General features: G+C 41.5%; 2 gene segments (V, D, J or C); both read right to left on the reverse strand.

Annotated features, from left to right (window-relative positions):
* Positions 1-233: 233 nt before the first annotated feature.
* On the reverse strand, positions 234-852 carry LOC127230076 (T-cell receptor alpha chain V region CTL-F3-like). The segment is given in 2 exon segments: positions 234-685; positions 807-852. Coding segments are annotated over 2 exon segments (498 nt in total).
* Positions 853-1974: 1122 nt separating this feature from the next.
* On the reverse strand, positions 1975-2573 carry LOC127230077 (T cell receptor alpha variable 13-1-like). The segment is given in 2 exon segments: positions 1975-2354; positions 2519-2573. Coding segments are annotated over 2 exon segments (435 nt in total).
* Between the last annotated feature and the right edge of the window lie 14234 nt (positions 2574-16807).

Raw genomic sequence — 16807 nt, forward strand, 5'->3', positions numbered from 1 at the left:
AAGAACAGAGTCCATGTTCCTAATATAGCCATACATTTATGGGCTAATAACAAAATATTGTCAGCAAATTTAAATCTTTAAATTTTATAAGACATCTTGGTAGAGATAAATTCCACATTTTGGTTTTCGTGGAGGTGTTATCCACATAGGGAAAGATCAGTATTTCTGGGGAACAAAGACAATCCTGTTTCTAGAAATCACTTTCATCCTATTCCGTCAGAAAATCCAGATTTCTAGGTTTCTAGGAATTTAATCACAGTTTTGATGTTGTTTTTCAGGAGGCTGGTTAAACCCCACTGAGAGAAGGCACCTCCCTCCCTCACAGGGCCACTCCCCTCACCCTCCTGCACTTGGTTTGTGTGCAGCTTCCCCTGCATCTCCCTCACTGTGTCTCTCAGAGCACAGTAGTACAGGGCAGAGTCTGACAGCTGCACTGAGGACTTCTGCAGGTGGAAGGAGCTGCTGCTCTTATGGAGGGTGGCGTGGAACCCTTGCTGCTCTGTCCTCTTGTTGTCTGTGGAGCTCTTCAGGAGCAGTTGAGGGGCTTTGTTGAGATATTGCATGTACCAGAAAACCACAGGAGTTAAATAAGTAGTCTGATAAGTGCAGATTATCATCACAGCTGACCCCTCTGTGACAGTAACCAGGTCCTCTGTCTGGGTCACTGAATCTCCACTGCTCTTCCCTGAAAATAAATAATAACTACATAAATAAGGAGGAACCACATTGCTACCTGAGGAAGAAGGTAAGGACCCCCACAGCTGTAAGAAAATTGCATCGTCAACACTTAGGTAAATATAACTCACTGAGCATCAAGAGGAGCAGCAGAACTGAGCAGGTGTTAGGAAGCATGTTCACAGAACACAGTCACACTTGGTTCTTGAGTTCACTGAACTCACAGGACAAGTCTCCTCAGGACCTTATTGCAACTCCTCACTCATAAACAAGAACATCCTTCTGCACAGTGACAGTCTGTCATGTGAAGCCACCCCCTGATGAGACATTAACCACATCTGAAGAGGCAGCACCCTCTGCTCATTTCCCTTCAACCTGTACAACACACAATGAATAAACTTGAAACATCAGCAAAGGAGGCAGGACTCAAGTGCCCAGTGGATGTCTGCAATCATCAGTTACTGAACTGTATGTATCTTTTGGTATTTAGTGTGATAAATATACATAAAATTATATATATACATATATATATATGTGTGTGTGTATGCATGTGTGTATGTATGTATATTTACATACCTCATATGATTCAATGTTTTTCATTTTACTAGATCTTAGGGGACATTATCCAATGAATTTTGAGTATATTAACCTGCCCCCTACACCCCTGCCACCATTCCCTGACAACCTAGTTCCCCCCTCCTTTAAAATGAACACATCAGGGTTTGTACAGCCCATATACTCTTAGATGTGTGGCCATCAGTCGAGAGAAGTCTCTGCACCAAGGGCTGCAGCAATAAAGAAACATGGATCCTCCCAGCAGCTACCAACTGCCCGTAGCTCCTTGGCTAAAGGTGGAAATGTCCACCTTCCCTCTGCTTGCTGGAATTGTGTCTGGCCTGATCCTTTTCAAGTCTTGTGTATGCTGTAGACCTCCGGGAGTTCATGTGAGCAGCTACCTGCTATGGCCAGAAAACACTGTCTCCTTGTTCTCAGACCCTGCCTAGCATCATTTCTGCCTCTCCTCCTCAGTGATCTCTGATCTTGGGAGGAGGATGTGTGATGGAGGTGTTCCACCTGGGGCTGAGTGTGCTACAGCATTTTCTTCTCTGAAACACAGTCTGGCACCCTGGACAGTAAATGACAAAATTTTATTTCAAGATTTAGAATAATTTTTAAACAGAAGAAGGTGAAAATTCTCCTAAATTGTTTGAATGACTTAAAGCTAACTTTCTCATTTTGTGTATTTTAATGTCAGTACTATAGTTGGCACTTGCCACCTGACAACTGACTAATGCTGCACTAGAAAGCCTGTGACACAGGATATGGATGGGGTTCCAGGCCCTGTGTCAGGTTTGAGGACAGGCTGCAGGTGCCTGGGGAGCAGTGTGCACTTGCAGCACAGAAGTACATGGCAGAGTCCCCAGGCTGGGAGTCTGTGATGTGCAGGGAGAAGTGTTTGGTTTTCTTATCCTGTAAAACTATCAGTCTTTGGTCCTGCTTTCTTTCCATAGTTGATCGAATGGCAATAATGAGCTTAGGATGCTTTTCAGGTCCTTGTTTATACCAAGGGAAGTAGGATGAGGCACTGTCTGTGTAAGTGCAGTTGATGACAGCACTGGCTCCCTCCTGAACTATCAGGGTGGAAGGAAGCTGATCCACCTGCTCCCCTTGGCTCGCCCCTATGCAGAGAGAATGGAAATAAAGGAGAAAAGTTGTCAGGTCACTACTGTTCAGGATTATCTTTGTCTATATTCACTAGAGAAACCCTGAACAAATTAGAGTTCCTCCTGGATGTCTCAGAAATGCCCAGAAAGTATTTTGTGTTCCAAAAATCATAACTCACCATCCATCTTCAGCCACAGAATCATGAATAAAGTGGGGACATGTGTCTTCATCATTCTTCCAATTAAATTAAGATCCAGTGTAGTTTGTGATAACTAGCAGGTCAGATACAGCTTCCAGGATCTTGTTCTTTCTACATAAGAATTATACCTCTAGAGTCGTCCACTCAGCCACTGAGAAAGTCTGTGATTCTACCCTAAGCCTTCACTACCAGCATACAAGGAAGAGAATTCTCTTCATACTCCCCAGCAGCTGAGGTCTACTGCCACCTTGTGGTTGCATCCTTAACCAGTGAGGTCTCTGCTTAAGTGTTCTCTGACCTGTGAGGGACTCAGACACAGAAAACAGCATATCAACAGGGTCCTAGTGCCGAGAGATCAAGAATGTTATTTATACACACTAGTAATTCTGTTTTTTATCTTTAAATCTGCCATAGATTATGTATAGTACTTCACATGTAAATGTATATACAGGATTTTTCATATATAAATGCATATATGATGCATTTGTATGTATATGTGCATGAGAGAGAGAGATAGAGAGAGAGATTATCTTATATCTGGAACTGTATTTACAGAGTGCTCAGATCATTCATCAAGCAACTTTTCCTTTTCTTGGAGACAGATACTTATGTCAACATTTGTCTTTGAGAGCTATGTCACCCAAGTAAAGGCTTTTTTATGTCTCTCCTGGGCTCTCAGTTGCAAAATGATAATGTTCTTTCCATTACAGTGAGATCTTGTTGACAATACAGATATGATGCTTGTATGCATGTATCTTACTTTCCAGAGAGGATGACCTTACCTGGAATCACAAATACACATAGGAACTACTCTTTGGGAAGTTCTCAGAAGGCATTTGATCTTGAGGATGCACCATCCATTTCACTCACTCCCACCGCATTTAGACTAAATTACTCATATAAGAGCAGTGGTATATTCCCTGGAGAATCTGCCAACCTTCACAACAATCTCAACTTTCCTCCTTTCCATGGACCCCCCCCCAGCACCACCCCACTCCATTTCTGGCCCATCTCCTTTCCATATAGACTTGGAAAGTAGGTAGGTCATCTTCACTGTTCTTGTCCTCCATTACAGTTCCCCCTGGTACCATCTCCTGTAATAGACAACTTGCAGCAGCCTCTCCTCACTCTTCCTCCATTCACTGAGGATTCATCACAACACCCAGTGCTAAGTGGAAATTCCCCATAAAACATCACCCCTCAGGGTTCAGAGAATTTTGCAAAGAGGAAGTAGAAAGATTATACAAGCCAGTGGGGATGGAGGCACTAAGGAAATAATGCCATCCACACAGTAAGCCTGGATGACATATGAACTCATAGAGATGGTGACAACAAGCACATGGCCTGCACAGGACCTATACAGATGGGATCCCAGTGCTGAGAGGTGAAGTGAACATGATCCCTCATCCCTAACCAAGAAGCTATCTCCAATTGACAACCTCTCAAGGAGGAAAACTTAGTTTTTGCCAAGTATATTTCACTGGTACACAAACCACTCTTAAGGGCAAGCCTCATATCCAGCTATAGATGCTATAGATGGCCGACTCAATGAGCTCAATTTTATTTTTAGAGTTTTTTAATCTCATAATTATTTGTCTGGGCATTATTTTACACATTGGTTGCTTGCTTATATATTATGGCTTCCAATATTGTGTTTTTATGAATTTTTGTATATGCATGTATTTTTGCACATATGTGTATGTGCTTCTTATTCTTTTTATTTTTTTCTGTTCCTTTGTTCTATTCTGGTTTGTTTACTCAATGGCTGGTGTTCTAAAAAGAGGGAGGAGTGTGAAGTTAGATAGGTGTGGACATGGGAATGATCTGGGAGGAGATGTGGGGAGGGAAGCAGTGATCAGAATATATTACATGAAAAAATTGATTTTCTTTATGATTTGTTTACTTATTCATTATGTATACATTGTTCTGCCTACATGTTTGCCTGCATGCCAGAAGACAGCTCAAATGTCATTATAAGTGGTGTGAGACACCATGTGTTTGCTGGAAATTGAACTCAGAACATCTGGAAGGGCAGCTCTTTACCTTTGAACCATCTATCTAGCCCCAAAAATCTATTATCCAAAAATAAATAAATAAATAAATAAATAAATAAATAAATAAATAAGCCTGTGTCTTTCTTTTTCAATGTGGTCCAGGTTTGGAGCTCTTATTTCTTATTGTTGACAGAATGGACCACATCCAACATGCAGAGCTGAAAATGGTTGATATTCCATTTGGAGACTGCTTCTGCAGGAACAGGATGGAGACACAATGCTCAGGAAGAATTGTAGAAGCAGGGTTTCTTTCTATTCATGCTCATTTATCATCTGTATCGTTTTTATTAATTATTTTTATTTCATGTACATTGGAGTTTGTGCCTGCATGTATACTGTATTGGGGTGTTGTATTCCCTGGAACTGGACTTACAGATGGCCATGAGCTGCCATGTGAGTTTTTGAAATTCTAGAAGAGCTGTCAGTGCTCTTAACCATTGAGCCATCTCACCAGCTCTTCATCTAATCATTTTATAATGACATCTTGCAAATAGATTCTGCCTTGAAGTGAAATTGGATGAGGGGCTTTATAAATTTTTCTACCTTGAAATTTTTTATTCTACTGAACACAGAAAATACCTATAGAGAGCAATGTCAGGGATAGAGTGATAAAGGACTGGCGAGAAACTCTGTCATAGTATGGAAACCTAAGTTCATTCACATTCTCGGGAATCTAGTATGTCTACCATTTCCCTGACAGACATTTCCCTATTTCCCTAAAAAATACGATCCCATCTGGGTTTCCATATCTCCCATAACATAAATGGACTGACAGTGTATCATGGGGAGATTAAATTTATAGTCAAATGAAATAAAATAAGTGGAGCTTTTCTAAAAATAATGATCCTATATGGTGTGATACGGTGGTGAACTCGATGGCTGAAGCCGAGATAGGCAGGATGCTCCTTATGATGTACTGTTTTATCATTAAATCCAACAGACCTTTCTTGTATGAAGCTTACTCCTGGCAACCTGGAGAATCTCAGAATGGCAGAGTTTATTAACATATGTAGTAAAAGTCACATTGACAGCCTTATCTTGATGGCTTCCTGGAGTAAGTTCCCTCTTTCCAGAGCTATCAGGAAGGCTCAACTTCTCAACAATAGTAGTGATAAAGTGATGTGGGATCCCCTGTATACTGCAAAAATGTGTTGCTTTTATTGGTTGATGAATAAAGCTGTTTTGTCCTAATGGCCAAGCAAAATAGAGCCACATGGGCAATCCAAAGAAAAATATGAAACACAGAGGGAGTCAATATGACACCATGTAACCACAGAAAACAAGATGTAAGGTTAAGTAGCCAGGATCTTTGTGGTAAAATATAGAGTAATAGAAACGGGTTAATTTAATTATGAAAGCTAGTCAGTAATGTGCCTGAGCCATTGACCAAACAAGTATAATCAAGCCTCAAAATGATTACTTAATAAGCAGCTGTGGGGACCAGCAGGCAGGAGAGAAATCGGTTCAATGGGATAGGGGAAGACAGAGAAAGCTTCCAACTACATTAAAGTTTGTGGGGCCTGATGTAAAAAAAATAAAACAAAAGAGTTTTCTCTCTCCAGATGCAGAAAATGTGACCTAGTTTAGTATAAAGAAGAACATAATTAATACTGAAGTAAAATTAGTTTAAAATAAAAGTCATTCTTTATATATATATATATGTATATATATGTATGTATATACATACACACACATAATCATACATATATACACACATACATACATACATCAGACCTGGTGTCACCTAGTAACCACCGTGATTTTGCTTTTTCAAGAAGAGTTAGTGGGAGCTGGACTGTGTGAGGATGGCTCTAGGAAGAGGTTGGCCATGCCTGCACCAGGAGTGGTGCAAGGCATGGTTTAAGAGAGAAAGACAGTGAATGAACTCAAGAGTTTCCCTAATATAAACTAGGAAGAATTAGTCAAAGTTGATGCAAATGGCAGGGCACTGCAGGAAGAGTTGGCAGATGATTCATTGACCACCTTAGTGGAGGTGGATGTAAACGGACTAAAGATGAGGCTGAAGAAACGTGACACATCTATTCAGAATCACTCATTTGTTGCTGAGAGTGTTAGTTGGGGTCATCCTTGTAGGTCTCTAAGTCAGTTTTCTCTTCAAACCTGTAATGGCTCCCTCTATTATGCTATCTCTTTATTTGTTCTTGTCTATTCGTTCCCTGACTCAATCTTCCTGGTCCACATGTTTTCTCCTCCCCTTCTCTTTCTCCTAACTCCCTCTCCACTCACTGCCCACCCAACACTGCCAATATTGTCAGGAGTTCTTGTTCCTTTCCAGTTCTGAGAGGGACCTAGTATGAATCTCTTAGGTTCCTCCTTGTACCCTAGTTTCTCTGGCAGTGTGAATTATAGTCTGGTAAGCCTTTGCTCCATGTCTAAAATCTAGATAGGAGTGAGTAAATACCATGTTCCTCTTTTTGTGACTGGGTTACCTCACTCAGGATGGTTTCTTCAAGTTCCATCCATTTGCCTGTGAATTTCAATATTCCATTGTTTTTTTTTTTTTCTCACTAAGTAGTTTTCATTGTGTAAACATACCACATTCTCTTTATCCATTCTTCAGTTGAGGGGAATTTAGGTTGCTTCCCGATTCTTGCTACTTCAAATAATGCTGCTGTGAACATAGTTGAACAGATATCTTTGTTGCATGGATGTGGATCGTTTGGGTATATGCCTAAGAGTGCAATTGCCAGGTCCTGTGGTAGACTGATTCCCAGACTTCAGCCATTTCAACAGTCTCACTGATCCAGCCCTTTTCACTCCATCATTTCATGGTGAAGGAAATGGAGTTCACAAAAGAAGAAATAAAAATGACCAAAAGATGAATCTCAAAATGTTTATCATCTTTAGCCATTAGGAAAATTCAAATTAAAACAACTTTGAGATTTCATTTCACGCCACCCAGATTATCTAAAATTAGTAAAACAACTGACAACAAAGTCTGGCATAGGTTGTGGGGAGAAAGGAACTCACATTCTCTTTTTGGTGCAACGGAAATTGATGGAGGTACTCTAGAAATCAGTATGGAGAATCCTCATAACCTAAAGATAAATCTACCACACCACCCAGCCCTGCCACTTAGTGTTGTATGTTCAACAAATCTACATCTACAAACATTTTTATTCCATTGATGCTCTGTTCAGAGTCATTAGGAAGTGGAATTTCCTTATATTCCTTATGGGATTTCTCTTATTCTAAAGAAACTTAAGTGACATCAAGAACCAGCTCATCTGTGCAAAAGGCACCAGAACACTTCAAGTACTTTCTTTCATCTCAAATGAAAGGTGATGACTGCCACATAAATAAGAGATGTGTAAAATGTGTCATAAAATAGAAAAAAATAGAGCAAGTTCAATTAATGTTATCCTTATGTTCACTGGATCATGGTTGAAGTCAAATCAGCCAGCCTCTAAAGAAAACCTGAGTCCTTCCTCACCCCCATCTCCCCACCCCAGCAGAAACCATAACTATGAAGAGCTACATTTTAACATCACTATTGCATTTTTAAAGAGTTTTCTTCAATGGCTGCCTGTCCTGACTGTTTCTTTTGAGGATTGGCTGTTGAAAGGACAGAGATGACACAGAATCATTCTACGTCTCGCATTCTCAACTGTGAGGCTGTAGTCATCAATACTACTGCAAAAGAAGCTTCCTTGCCCATTACAGTCAACAGTAATCCCAACCATGGACATCTCCATGGAGTCTAGTGAGAGCACAGACAAGAGCCATTAATACAGGCATTGGCTGTAGAGTGGTCAGTGCATACCATTATGGCCTTGGTAGCAGAACAGGCCATGTACATCTCTAGCCTCTAGCTGGAACACAAATCATGGATATCCACATGGCTTCCTGCAGCTGCATGGAACACAGATATTAACATGGTCTCAGGTGTCAGGCCAGGGTGCAGATATCCACTTGTCTGTTGTAAAGCATCAAAATGGTCTCAGGTGGCAGCACACCACAGATACCTATGTGGCCTCCAGTGATGCATGGACCACAGAAATCACCATGGTTCCAGAACTACAGGCATCAACATGGCTCCAGAAGCATCATGGATCACTGATATCAACATGGTATCCAGCAGTAGTACAGACCACAGACATCCACATGGACCATGGGCATCAATATGGCTTGGGGAAGCCAAATGGATCACTGACACTGACAGGGCCTCTGGGGGTAGCACCAACCATAGAGTTCTTTCAAAGTGTCCCAAAACAGAAAATGAACTGACCTCTTTCTCAGCCTTCCTTTAATTGCTCATAACTATGGAGACAGTTCAGTAGGGCATGATTTTCTGGGAACAGAGCCTACTCAAAGTCATGCCTTTGCACAGCATTGTGCTTTACCCTATGGGGCAAGGACTTGCATCATTCTCCAACAACTTTTTTCACTAACAAATGTCTAGTCAACCTCTTTCCACCACACACTTGTTTCCCTTTCTTTCCACATCCACATCATATATTTTGTGGTGATATTTTGTTCATGATTTCACAAATAAACTTGCCTGATGATGAGAATGCAATGTCAGCCACACTAGTAAGCCATAGATGACAGGCAGTGGTGGTACAAACAGCTTTACATGCACATTCTCATAGCAACAAGACACTGATCTGGCTCAAGTTTTCTCATTTCTATGTCATTGTAAGCACTGGACCACCACCAAGTCTCATATCCTGACATTGTCCAGTCTCATGGTCCTCTTTCAGCTGGGCAGGGAATTTGGGGCAGAATCCTTGAGAGCTGCAGATGTCTAGGTATGTTCTTGTCGTCAGTGCCAGCTACCTTGAGGTTTCACAGGATGCAGCTGTTGTGCTTGCAGCCTACATGTAGCCATGTGGCCCAAGATCCCCTTCTCACAGCAGGGTGAGAAGCTCTGTGCTGTGGTCAGGTCTGCAGGCCACAGGTGGGCCTTATTCAGTAATGACATGGTCTTTATCTGCTGTGACCACACTCTCCCATTTAGAAAGGGCTAGGATGATGTTGTAAATAAATTGGAGATGAGGGGGAAAGGGAAGGTGTATTTGTCTAAGAGGGACAAAGGAAGGACTGCATAGAGAGGAGAAAGATATGGCAAATAGGCAAATTGTGGATTATAAAGTGAAGATCAAAAACCTGTGTTAGGATGAAGTATTTATTTTTAACTGGCATGTCAATTGGGTGAGACCAATATGGCGATGGCTTTTGATTGATGGAGTTTGGTAGTCAGGGTCAGGAGGAGGAAGTAGGCAAATATGGGAATTGACATTGGAGGCCAGCTTTAGGAATGTAAACTAAGGTTCTAGCAAAGCAGAAGGAATAGGAGAAAATGGCAAGTCTGAACAGAGCCACATGTATGAGTGGACTAGTGTCCCATCAGATCTTGGAAAGATAGCTTAGAAGTTAAGAAAAGGGACCAGCATGGGACATGATGGTGCATGCCTTTGATCTCTTCCCTTAGGAGGTAGAGGCAGGAGGATCCCAGGGCCTCCTAGAGGAGATGCAGCAGCATTTGTTTTCTCTTATTTCTATGCAAATGACCCTGCACCACTCACAGACCTGGCTCCCCAAGACCTCATAGACACATGGATGAGTCTCATGCTTCACTGACTACTCCACAGAGAGCTTCCAGGGTAGTGGGACTCCATCACTATCTGATTTCAGTGACACATTAAGGCAAATTGTTGTTTGTATTAAATGGTTGTTATACACTGTGCAATTGTAAGCTTCTAATGAATATATCAAGTACTAGTATTAAAAGGTAAGAGCCTTTCCATCATGAATATTCTCTACCAGTGACAGAGAGATGTCTTTGAAGTCATCTAAATGGCACCTGACAGTCAAGTTGGTCTTGACACATAATCATTGATTCTTAGTATTAGATCACTTAAGATGCTCTAGGATTTGTATGTTTCAGAATCATAATTCCAAGGTGTTTTATACTATCCCCCTATATAACACAATACAGGAAATTCATGTTCTCAACAGTGGAAAATATAATTGTCTCCAGCCGTGGTCTCAGGTTTGAATGCATGCAGCAGGTGCCTGGGCACTGTGCACTTGCTTCACAGAAGTGCATGGCTGAGTCCCAAGGAAGGGCAGCTGTTATGTTCAGGGAGAGATGTTTGTCCTTCTTATTCAATAGGACAATGAGCCCTTGATCTTCTTTTCTTTTGTATCCACATTTGAAAGGGCATTTATAAGTAGATTGAGACCTGCCTGAGGCTGTTGTTTATACCAGAAGAGGTAATACTTGGGAGTGTCTGTGTAGGAACAATTGATATAGGCATCTCTGATGCTCCAGCTGCTTTCCTATGAAAAAGCCAGCAGCAGAAAGACCATCAGGTCACCATTCCCCAGACTTTGCTTTTCTTCCCATAGTGATTTCAGGCAATATGGATGAACGAGGTGCTCCTCAGTCTGATAATGAATATTGGCAAAAATGCCTTCTTTCCAAAATCTCTCACTCACTCAGGTGAAGTCACAAAAAGGTCTAGTCAGTGTCATCATAGCTCTCCCTGGGGACTGTGGACTTCAGCCAGGTAAGAGACTTCTGGGGTCAGCTCACCTTCTCTGTCTCCACAGTTCTGCAGGTTCTTCAATTCCTGTTCTTCAGAAGCCTGCTGACCAAAGTCTGTCTTTCAGAAGTCAAACAAACCATCACTAAGATTGCAGCAATAGACATGCTCTGCCACCTGGTGGACAAATTCTCAAGTAAAATACTTGTAAATCAACTCAGGATCACACCAAAAAGAAATCATCCATGGTGATAGATATGGATCTATCCGCAGTCTTCTACATGCCAGCATCCAGTTATGTCAGCACCATTTGTTGAAGACATTTTCTTTTTCTCCATTGTATAATTTTAGCTACTTTGTAAAAGATTAGGTGTTCGTAGGTGTGTGTGGGTAACAAAACATTTTGGATTATGATACTATAAAAGCATATTAGTGATAAGAATAGCGATGAATTACCCAAGAGCAATCTTAAGAACATACAGACCTCTGAGGCCAATGTTCTGATAGACTTTCAATACCTAAATGAATGGAAGATTTAATTTTGTGGATAATTAGGTAATATAAAAGGACAGTTTTGTTAAATTAATAATAGTAATGCAATGATTGGTGAATTAGAAAACAGTACAATAAATAATCCTTTTCGTGGAACTTAATCTGACTATAAAGTACTATTATGAGCAAAAGATAATTTTTAAAGTATAAAAGCAATAAGAAACGGAGATAAATTTAAAAAGGGAAAAACAAGGATGAATGTGCTATTAGGGAGAATCATGTAATATCAGATACAAAACTTAAAAATACTTCAATAGAGTTTTGCTAGCAGGGAGGATGGTAGAGTAGATAGTGTAACTTATTGCAGCGTCCAGAAACATTGTAAATGATAATCAAAGAGGCTTCTCCTGTAGGAGAAGGATGGAACATCATAGCATGTCCTGAGAATATAGCAAGTCAACTTTATATTATTGTGCTAAAACTCAAAAGAGTCAATCTGAGAAAGTGGATGGTACGTTTGTCATTCTCTAGTTACAGTTATAGAAATAAAAGCTAAAGAATGGGTGGGAGTGGTGTTTCTGAGTGAGGGTCCCAAGTGAGTGGGGTCCTAAGGTAAGGGACCAAGTGGGAGAGCAAGCAGGTTCCATACCAGGTGAGGGCAAGGCGGAGGGAATAACACCCCAGGCAGATAGAGCTTAAATGAGGAGTTTATTTAGAAAGGGGAGTGAGGGTGAAGGGAAGACACATAGATGCACTGAGAACAGAAGAGGAGAGAGGAGGAGAGAGAGGGGGAAGAGAATAAGGGGAGAGTATCTGGTGGCCAACAGAAAGGAGGAAAGAGAGAGACAGAGAGAGAGGGACACACACACACACACACACACACACACAGAGAGAGAGAGAGAGAGAGAGAGAGAGAGAGAGAGAGAGAGAGAGAGAGCAAAAGGGAGCATAAGTAGGCAGGGGTCTGACTTTTAAAGGGGTCTTTTACACTTGCCTGCAGACTAGTACTCATGGAACCCTGGGCTGACCAGAGTACTACCTGAGTGCATTCTGCCAGCTGACAGGCAGGCCAGTGTAATGCCTGAATCGAGGATATCTTTGTCCCATTTTCTGAGCCATAGTGTCATGAGCTTCTGAATCAGCAGCAGGCACATTGTATAATCCAGCATTCTTGGTGACACACACTGCAGTGCCCACCCTCATCATAGTAGTGTCAGTGCTGACATCTACAGAGTATGACTTGTTTTCAGTGTATTGCCTCAAATCCTGCTTCCCTTACCCTGAGAGAAATTTCAAATACTAATAAATCCTTTTTGCTTCGAAAACAATAAGAGACTTCTAGGTATTATTTAATGAGGAGCACACAGAAGTCACCCCATTTCCTCGGTTTTAGGAAGGAGAGTTTTCCCACCACAGGATGCATGGAGTAAGCAATATATGGTGTGGAGATATTCAAGTCAAAACTCACATGGCCTGAGAGAAACCACTCTTTCTTACAGGTCCAGGGTGCCTTGCTATTTTGGCCTTTTCCCCTTTTTCTTTTAAGATACTCATTTCCCATCCAAGTACTAACCAGGCTCAACCCTGCTTAGCTTCGAGAAAAGAGGAAATCAGGCACATTAAGGATGGTATGGCCTTAGACATTTTACCTGTTGATTATTGCCACTCCTCCCTTTTGTTATCTAGTGAAGCCATTTACTCAAAATATCAGTAGATAGGTTAAGAATGTGATGTATATCCTTGGATGTCAACATGTACATCTGGGATTACCTACAACCCCCAAATAGAAGGCACACTGGTGGGGCATTTCTGCTGAATTTGAAGAAGGAAGAACTACTTTAGTGTATATCTTTGAGATAAGAAGTCACACCTTTCATTCAGATCTTTAATTGAGATGTAATCTGGTCCAATCTTTCTGATGGAAGCATATATAAGGACATGGAAGAAAGAAAGTTGTACTCTGTCTCTGTTCTTATACTTTTATTAGCACATCTCTTCCTTCACCAGCATTAGAGCCTGCTTCTTTAAGGTTTCACCATATACTGCAGACAACTGAAACATCTGGTCGGGTGGATGGAGAAACTACTGGATTCTTTAAAGTTTCAATTCATAGCCAGCCATTGGTTGATTTGCTAGAGCACATACTGTAAGCCATTCTTACAAATCCCCTATCCATAGAGAGATTCATTTATAAGTTCTATTATTCTAGACATCCTTAATATAACAGGCATGTAGAGGGAACAGTCTAGAGTAGTGTGAGTCTCATAACAGACTCAGCTCACTTACAAATTTCAAATGGTCAACTTACCTTAACCCTCGACTTCTTCAATTGCTGTTTCACTTGAGAGGACTCAGCCCTCCTCCTCCATATCATCTTGACCTGATTTCTTGGCATATTTTCTTTCTCATAATGTTGGGTTTTGACATTAAGGAGGTGAACAGCTATTCTTATTCATTGCTTACAAGGTGAGATTCAACTCTCCATGGCTGACATAGTGAGAAGATTATAATGAAGCAGAGAGAAATCTTTAACTTTGGATGGAGGTGCTGAATGGGTTGTTTGTGTTATAGGAGAGAATCCTGGGATGGAAATGTAAGCTTCTGATTTGTTCAGGGAAAATGAAAGTGCAAGGAGGCAAAGGCTGGGCCCCATGACATCAGCTCTGCCTTCTGGAAATTCTATTGTATCCTAGAGACCTCTTGGAATTCTATGATGTCACTTGTAGCAACAGCAGCTGCCCTTAGGACAGTTGGTCGTTCACTGCCTGTAAGGTTCACTTATAGACATGTTTTCAAGACTGCGAACTATATTTGAGAGAAGGAATGGAGAACATGAAGAGACTGGAGTGAGGAAGAAGGATGCTGGCCCCAGTTCTCACAGGAAAACATGGAGGATTAGATGGTCCTGGGGAAGAAACAGTGAGTTCAAGGAAGGGACTAGGGAGCTTTCTGTATGTGACCGCCTTGAGCCTTCCAGGGCTAAGGCTCAGGAACTGGGGCTTCTGGGACACATTAGCTCTATCCTGCCTCACTGGTTTCCTAAGGGATGGACCCACATCAAGGATTCATGATGATTGGTTTGGAAGAGTCAAAAATTGAAAAGACTATGGCATTTGTGTGGGAACCCTCTGTTTTCACAGTGATAGGAGATGGAGGCACAGGGGAATTAATTATATTTCAATACCTTCATGTACTTTACCCCCACTGGAGTATGATAAGTTGTGTGACAGTACTTAAAGGAAAAGAAGTGTGCTGTGGCAAATGGTGAGGCTGTTATGCTTTACATCACAGCCACTAGCAGGGCTGTGGCACCAAATGCTGCTATCTTACAGTGATCCCTAAGGCTTCTGACTTCCCTGCTGTGAGTGGCACACAGGTCTCCAGTGAAACTTGAGAGCTATTAGAGCCAGAGGACATGGAAAGAGGCTTCTACTTCCTGCCATCTCTGGGTGTCGTGGGTAGTCAGCAAGGATGGGTTTCTGAATCTGGAGACTATGTTCTGCCTCTTTGTAGCTTCTCCACTAACATTGAGAGTGTAATACATCTAGTATGTGATTTGGCCATCCCTATACTACCTGACTGAAATTGACAGAAGCAGTTACCTCTGGGCTTCTTATAGCACATGGCTGAATGCACAGATGCTAAGGTACATCCTCTACAGCTGTGAATAAGCCATAGGAGTCTGTCACCTGGTGCATAGATTTATAAGAAACCAGATACCTTCTGAGATACCCAATTGCCTATATAAATAATAGACCTCCACAGTGGAGAAGACTCATATCTGGACTTTCAGGACCTGCTAGGGCAGAGTATCAACTGTCAGTTACTTCCTGAGTATCATTCAGGGTGTCCTGTTTGATTGAGATGAGGTAGTGTGTGGGGCAGGTGCTGTCCTTTGATTTCTAGAATTTGGTATTGCTGAGGTACCTCACCTTGTCTAACATGGTTGTCAGTGTGACAAGTCATCAGAATGGACATAGATTAACCCACATAACTCATTTGTTCTGGGGTTCACCAAGAACACTTTTGAAGCCACAACCAGCCTCTAGAAAAATTTGTTATGTAGTGTGGGTATGGTGGTAACTTTTCATTTCAGGACTTCTAGGAAATTCAAAAGTGTGAAGTGGAGCTCTGGGGAATGTCTAGGGCAAAAGATTCTCCTTTTGTGACATTTGCTTGCCCTTCTCATGCTCCGATGAATATTGTAATTTAAGCTGGTTGTGTCCCCTTTCCTAAGGACATGTACATTATAACAGGTGACTCCTGATCAAGGAATTTGTCTATTGTGTAGATCTAGGTATAAAGCACCAAGCAGTGGCATACTGCATATTCTCCACATGAGTATGACATATTTGATATTCTGAAAATGTCTTTGCATATCTCTGTGCGGCCTCTCAATGGCCAAGCATTTTCCATCAAACTTGAATGAAAGAATGGACCACCACTCTTCATAGGACTGTTAGCTCTGTGTTGAGGGCACACATGAGGAGCCTGCATGATTAGTGTCTCTAACCTAACCTGTCACAGGTTGATCACACATTTGATAACTTATGATGGCTGGAATGTGTTCTGCTGAAGTTTTGGGATGCTTTTCATCCATCGTGGGACTTACCTTGTTCTCACAGGACAACTACAATTCCTACCACATATTGTACCAGCCAAGTGGATCATCAGCAATGTGATTGTTGCCTTCAGGGGAGTGAACTTTCCACCCCACCATCCTGAATTATTTACCTGGAAAGCATTATTTCTCCTGTATAGTACTATCAGTGGGCATGGGCTCTTTCCTGGGATATTTGTATAAGTGCATTTTCAACATCCATACATAAAGTATTAAATGTATTTTAATAAAACAGACAGAGATTGCTGTTTTTTTAATGAAGAGGTGAAGGTCTTTCCATATGTATCTGGGGAATTTCCTAGGAAGGGCATTATGGCTTCCAGTGAATTGCAGACGATCTAGTTAGTAGGTAGGAGAGGGCTGCTGCTGACCCTAATATTCCCTTTTCTGCTATTCTATTTTGTTGTGGAGAGGCGTTGGTAGTCTCTGTGATGTCACCATTGTTCTGGGAACACCAAGTGACTATGGGGTATACTGTCAGTGTTCATAGGAATGGTGGCAAGCCTAAATATACAACTTTGGAGAGAGAATTGAGAACATATGGAGACCAAAGAGAGCCAGAAGGAAGCTGATATAGGTCTCAGGGTAA

The sequence above is a fragment of the Phodopus roborovskii genome, unplaced genomic scaffold, assembly GCF_943737965.1.
Source record: "Phodopus roborovskii unplaced genomic scaffold, PHOROB, whole genome shotgun sequence".
Taxonomy (NCBI): Eukaryota; Metazoa; Chordata; class Mammalia; order Rodentia; family Cricetidae; genus Phodopus; species Phodopus roborovskii.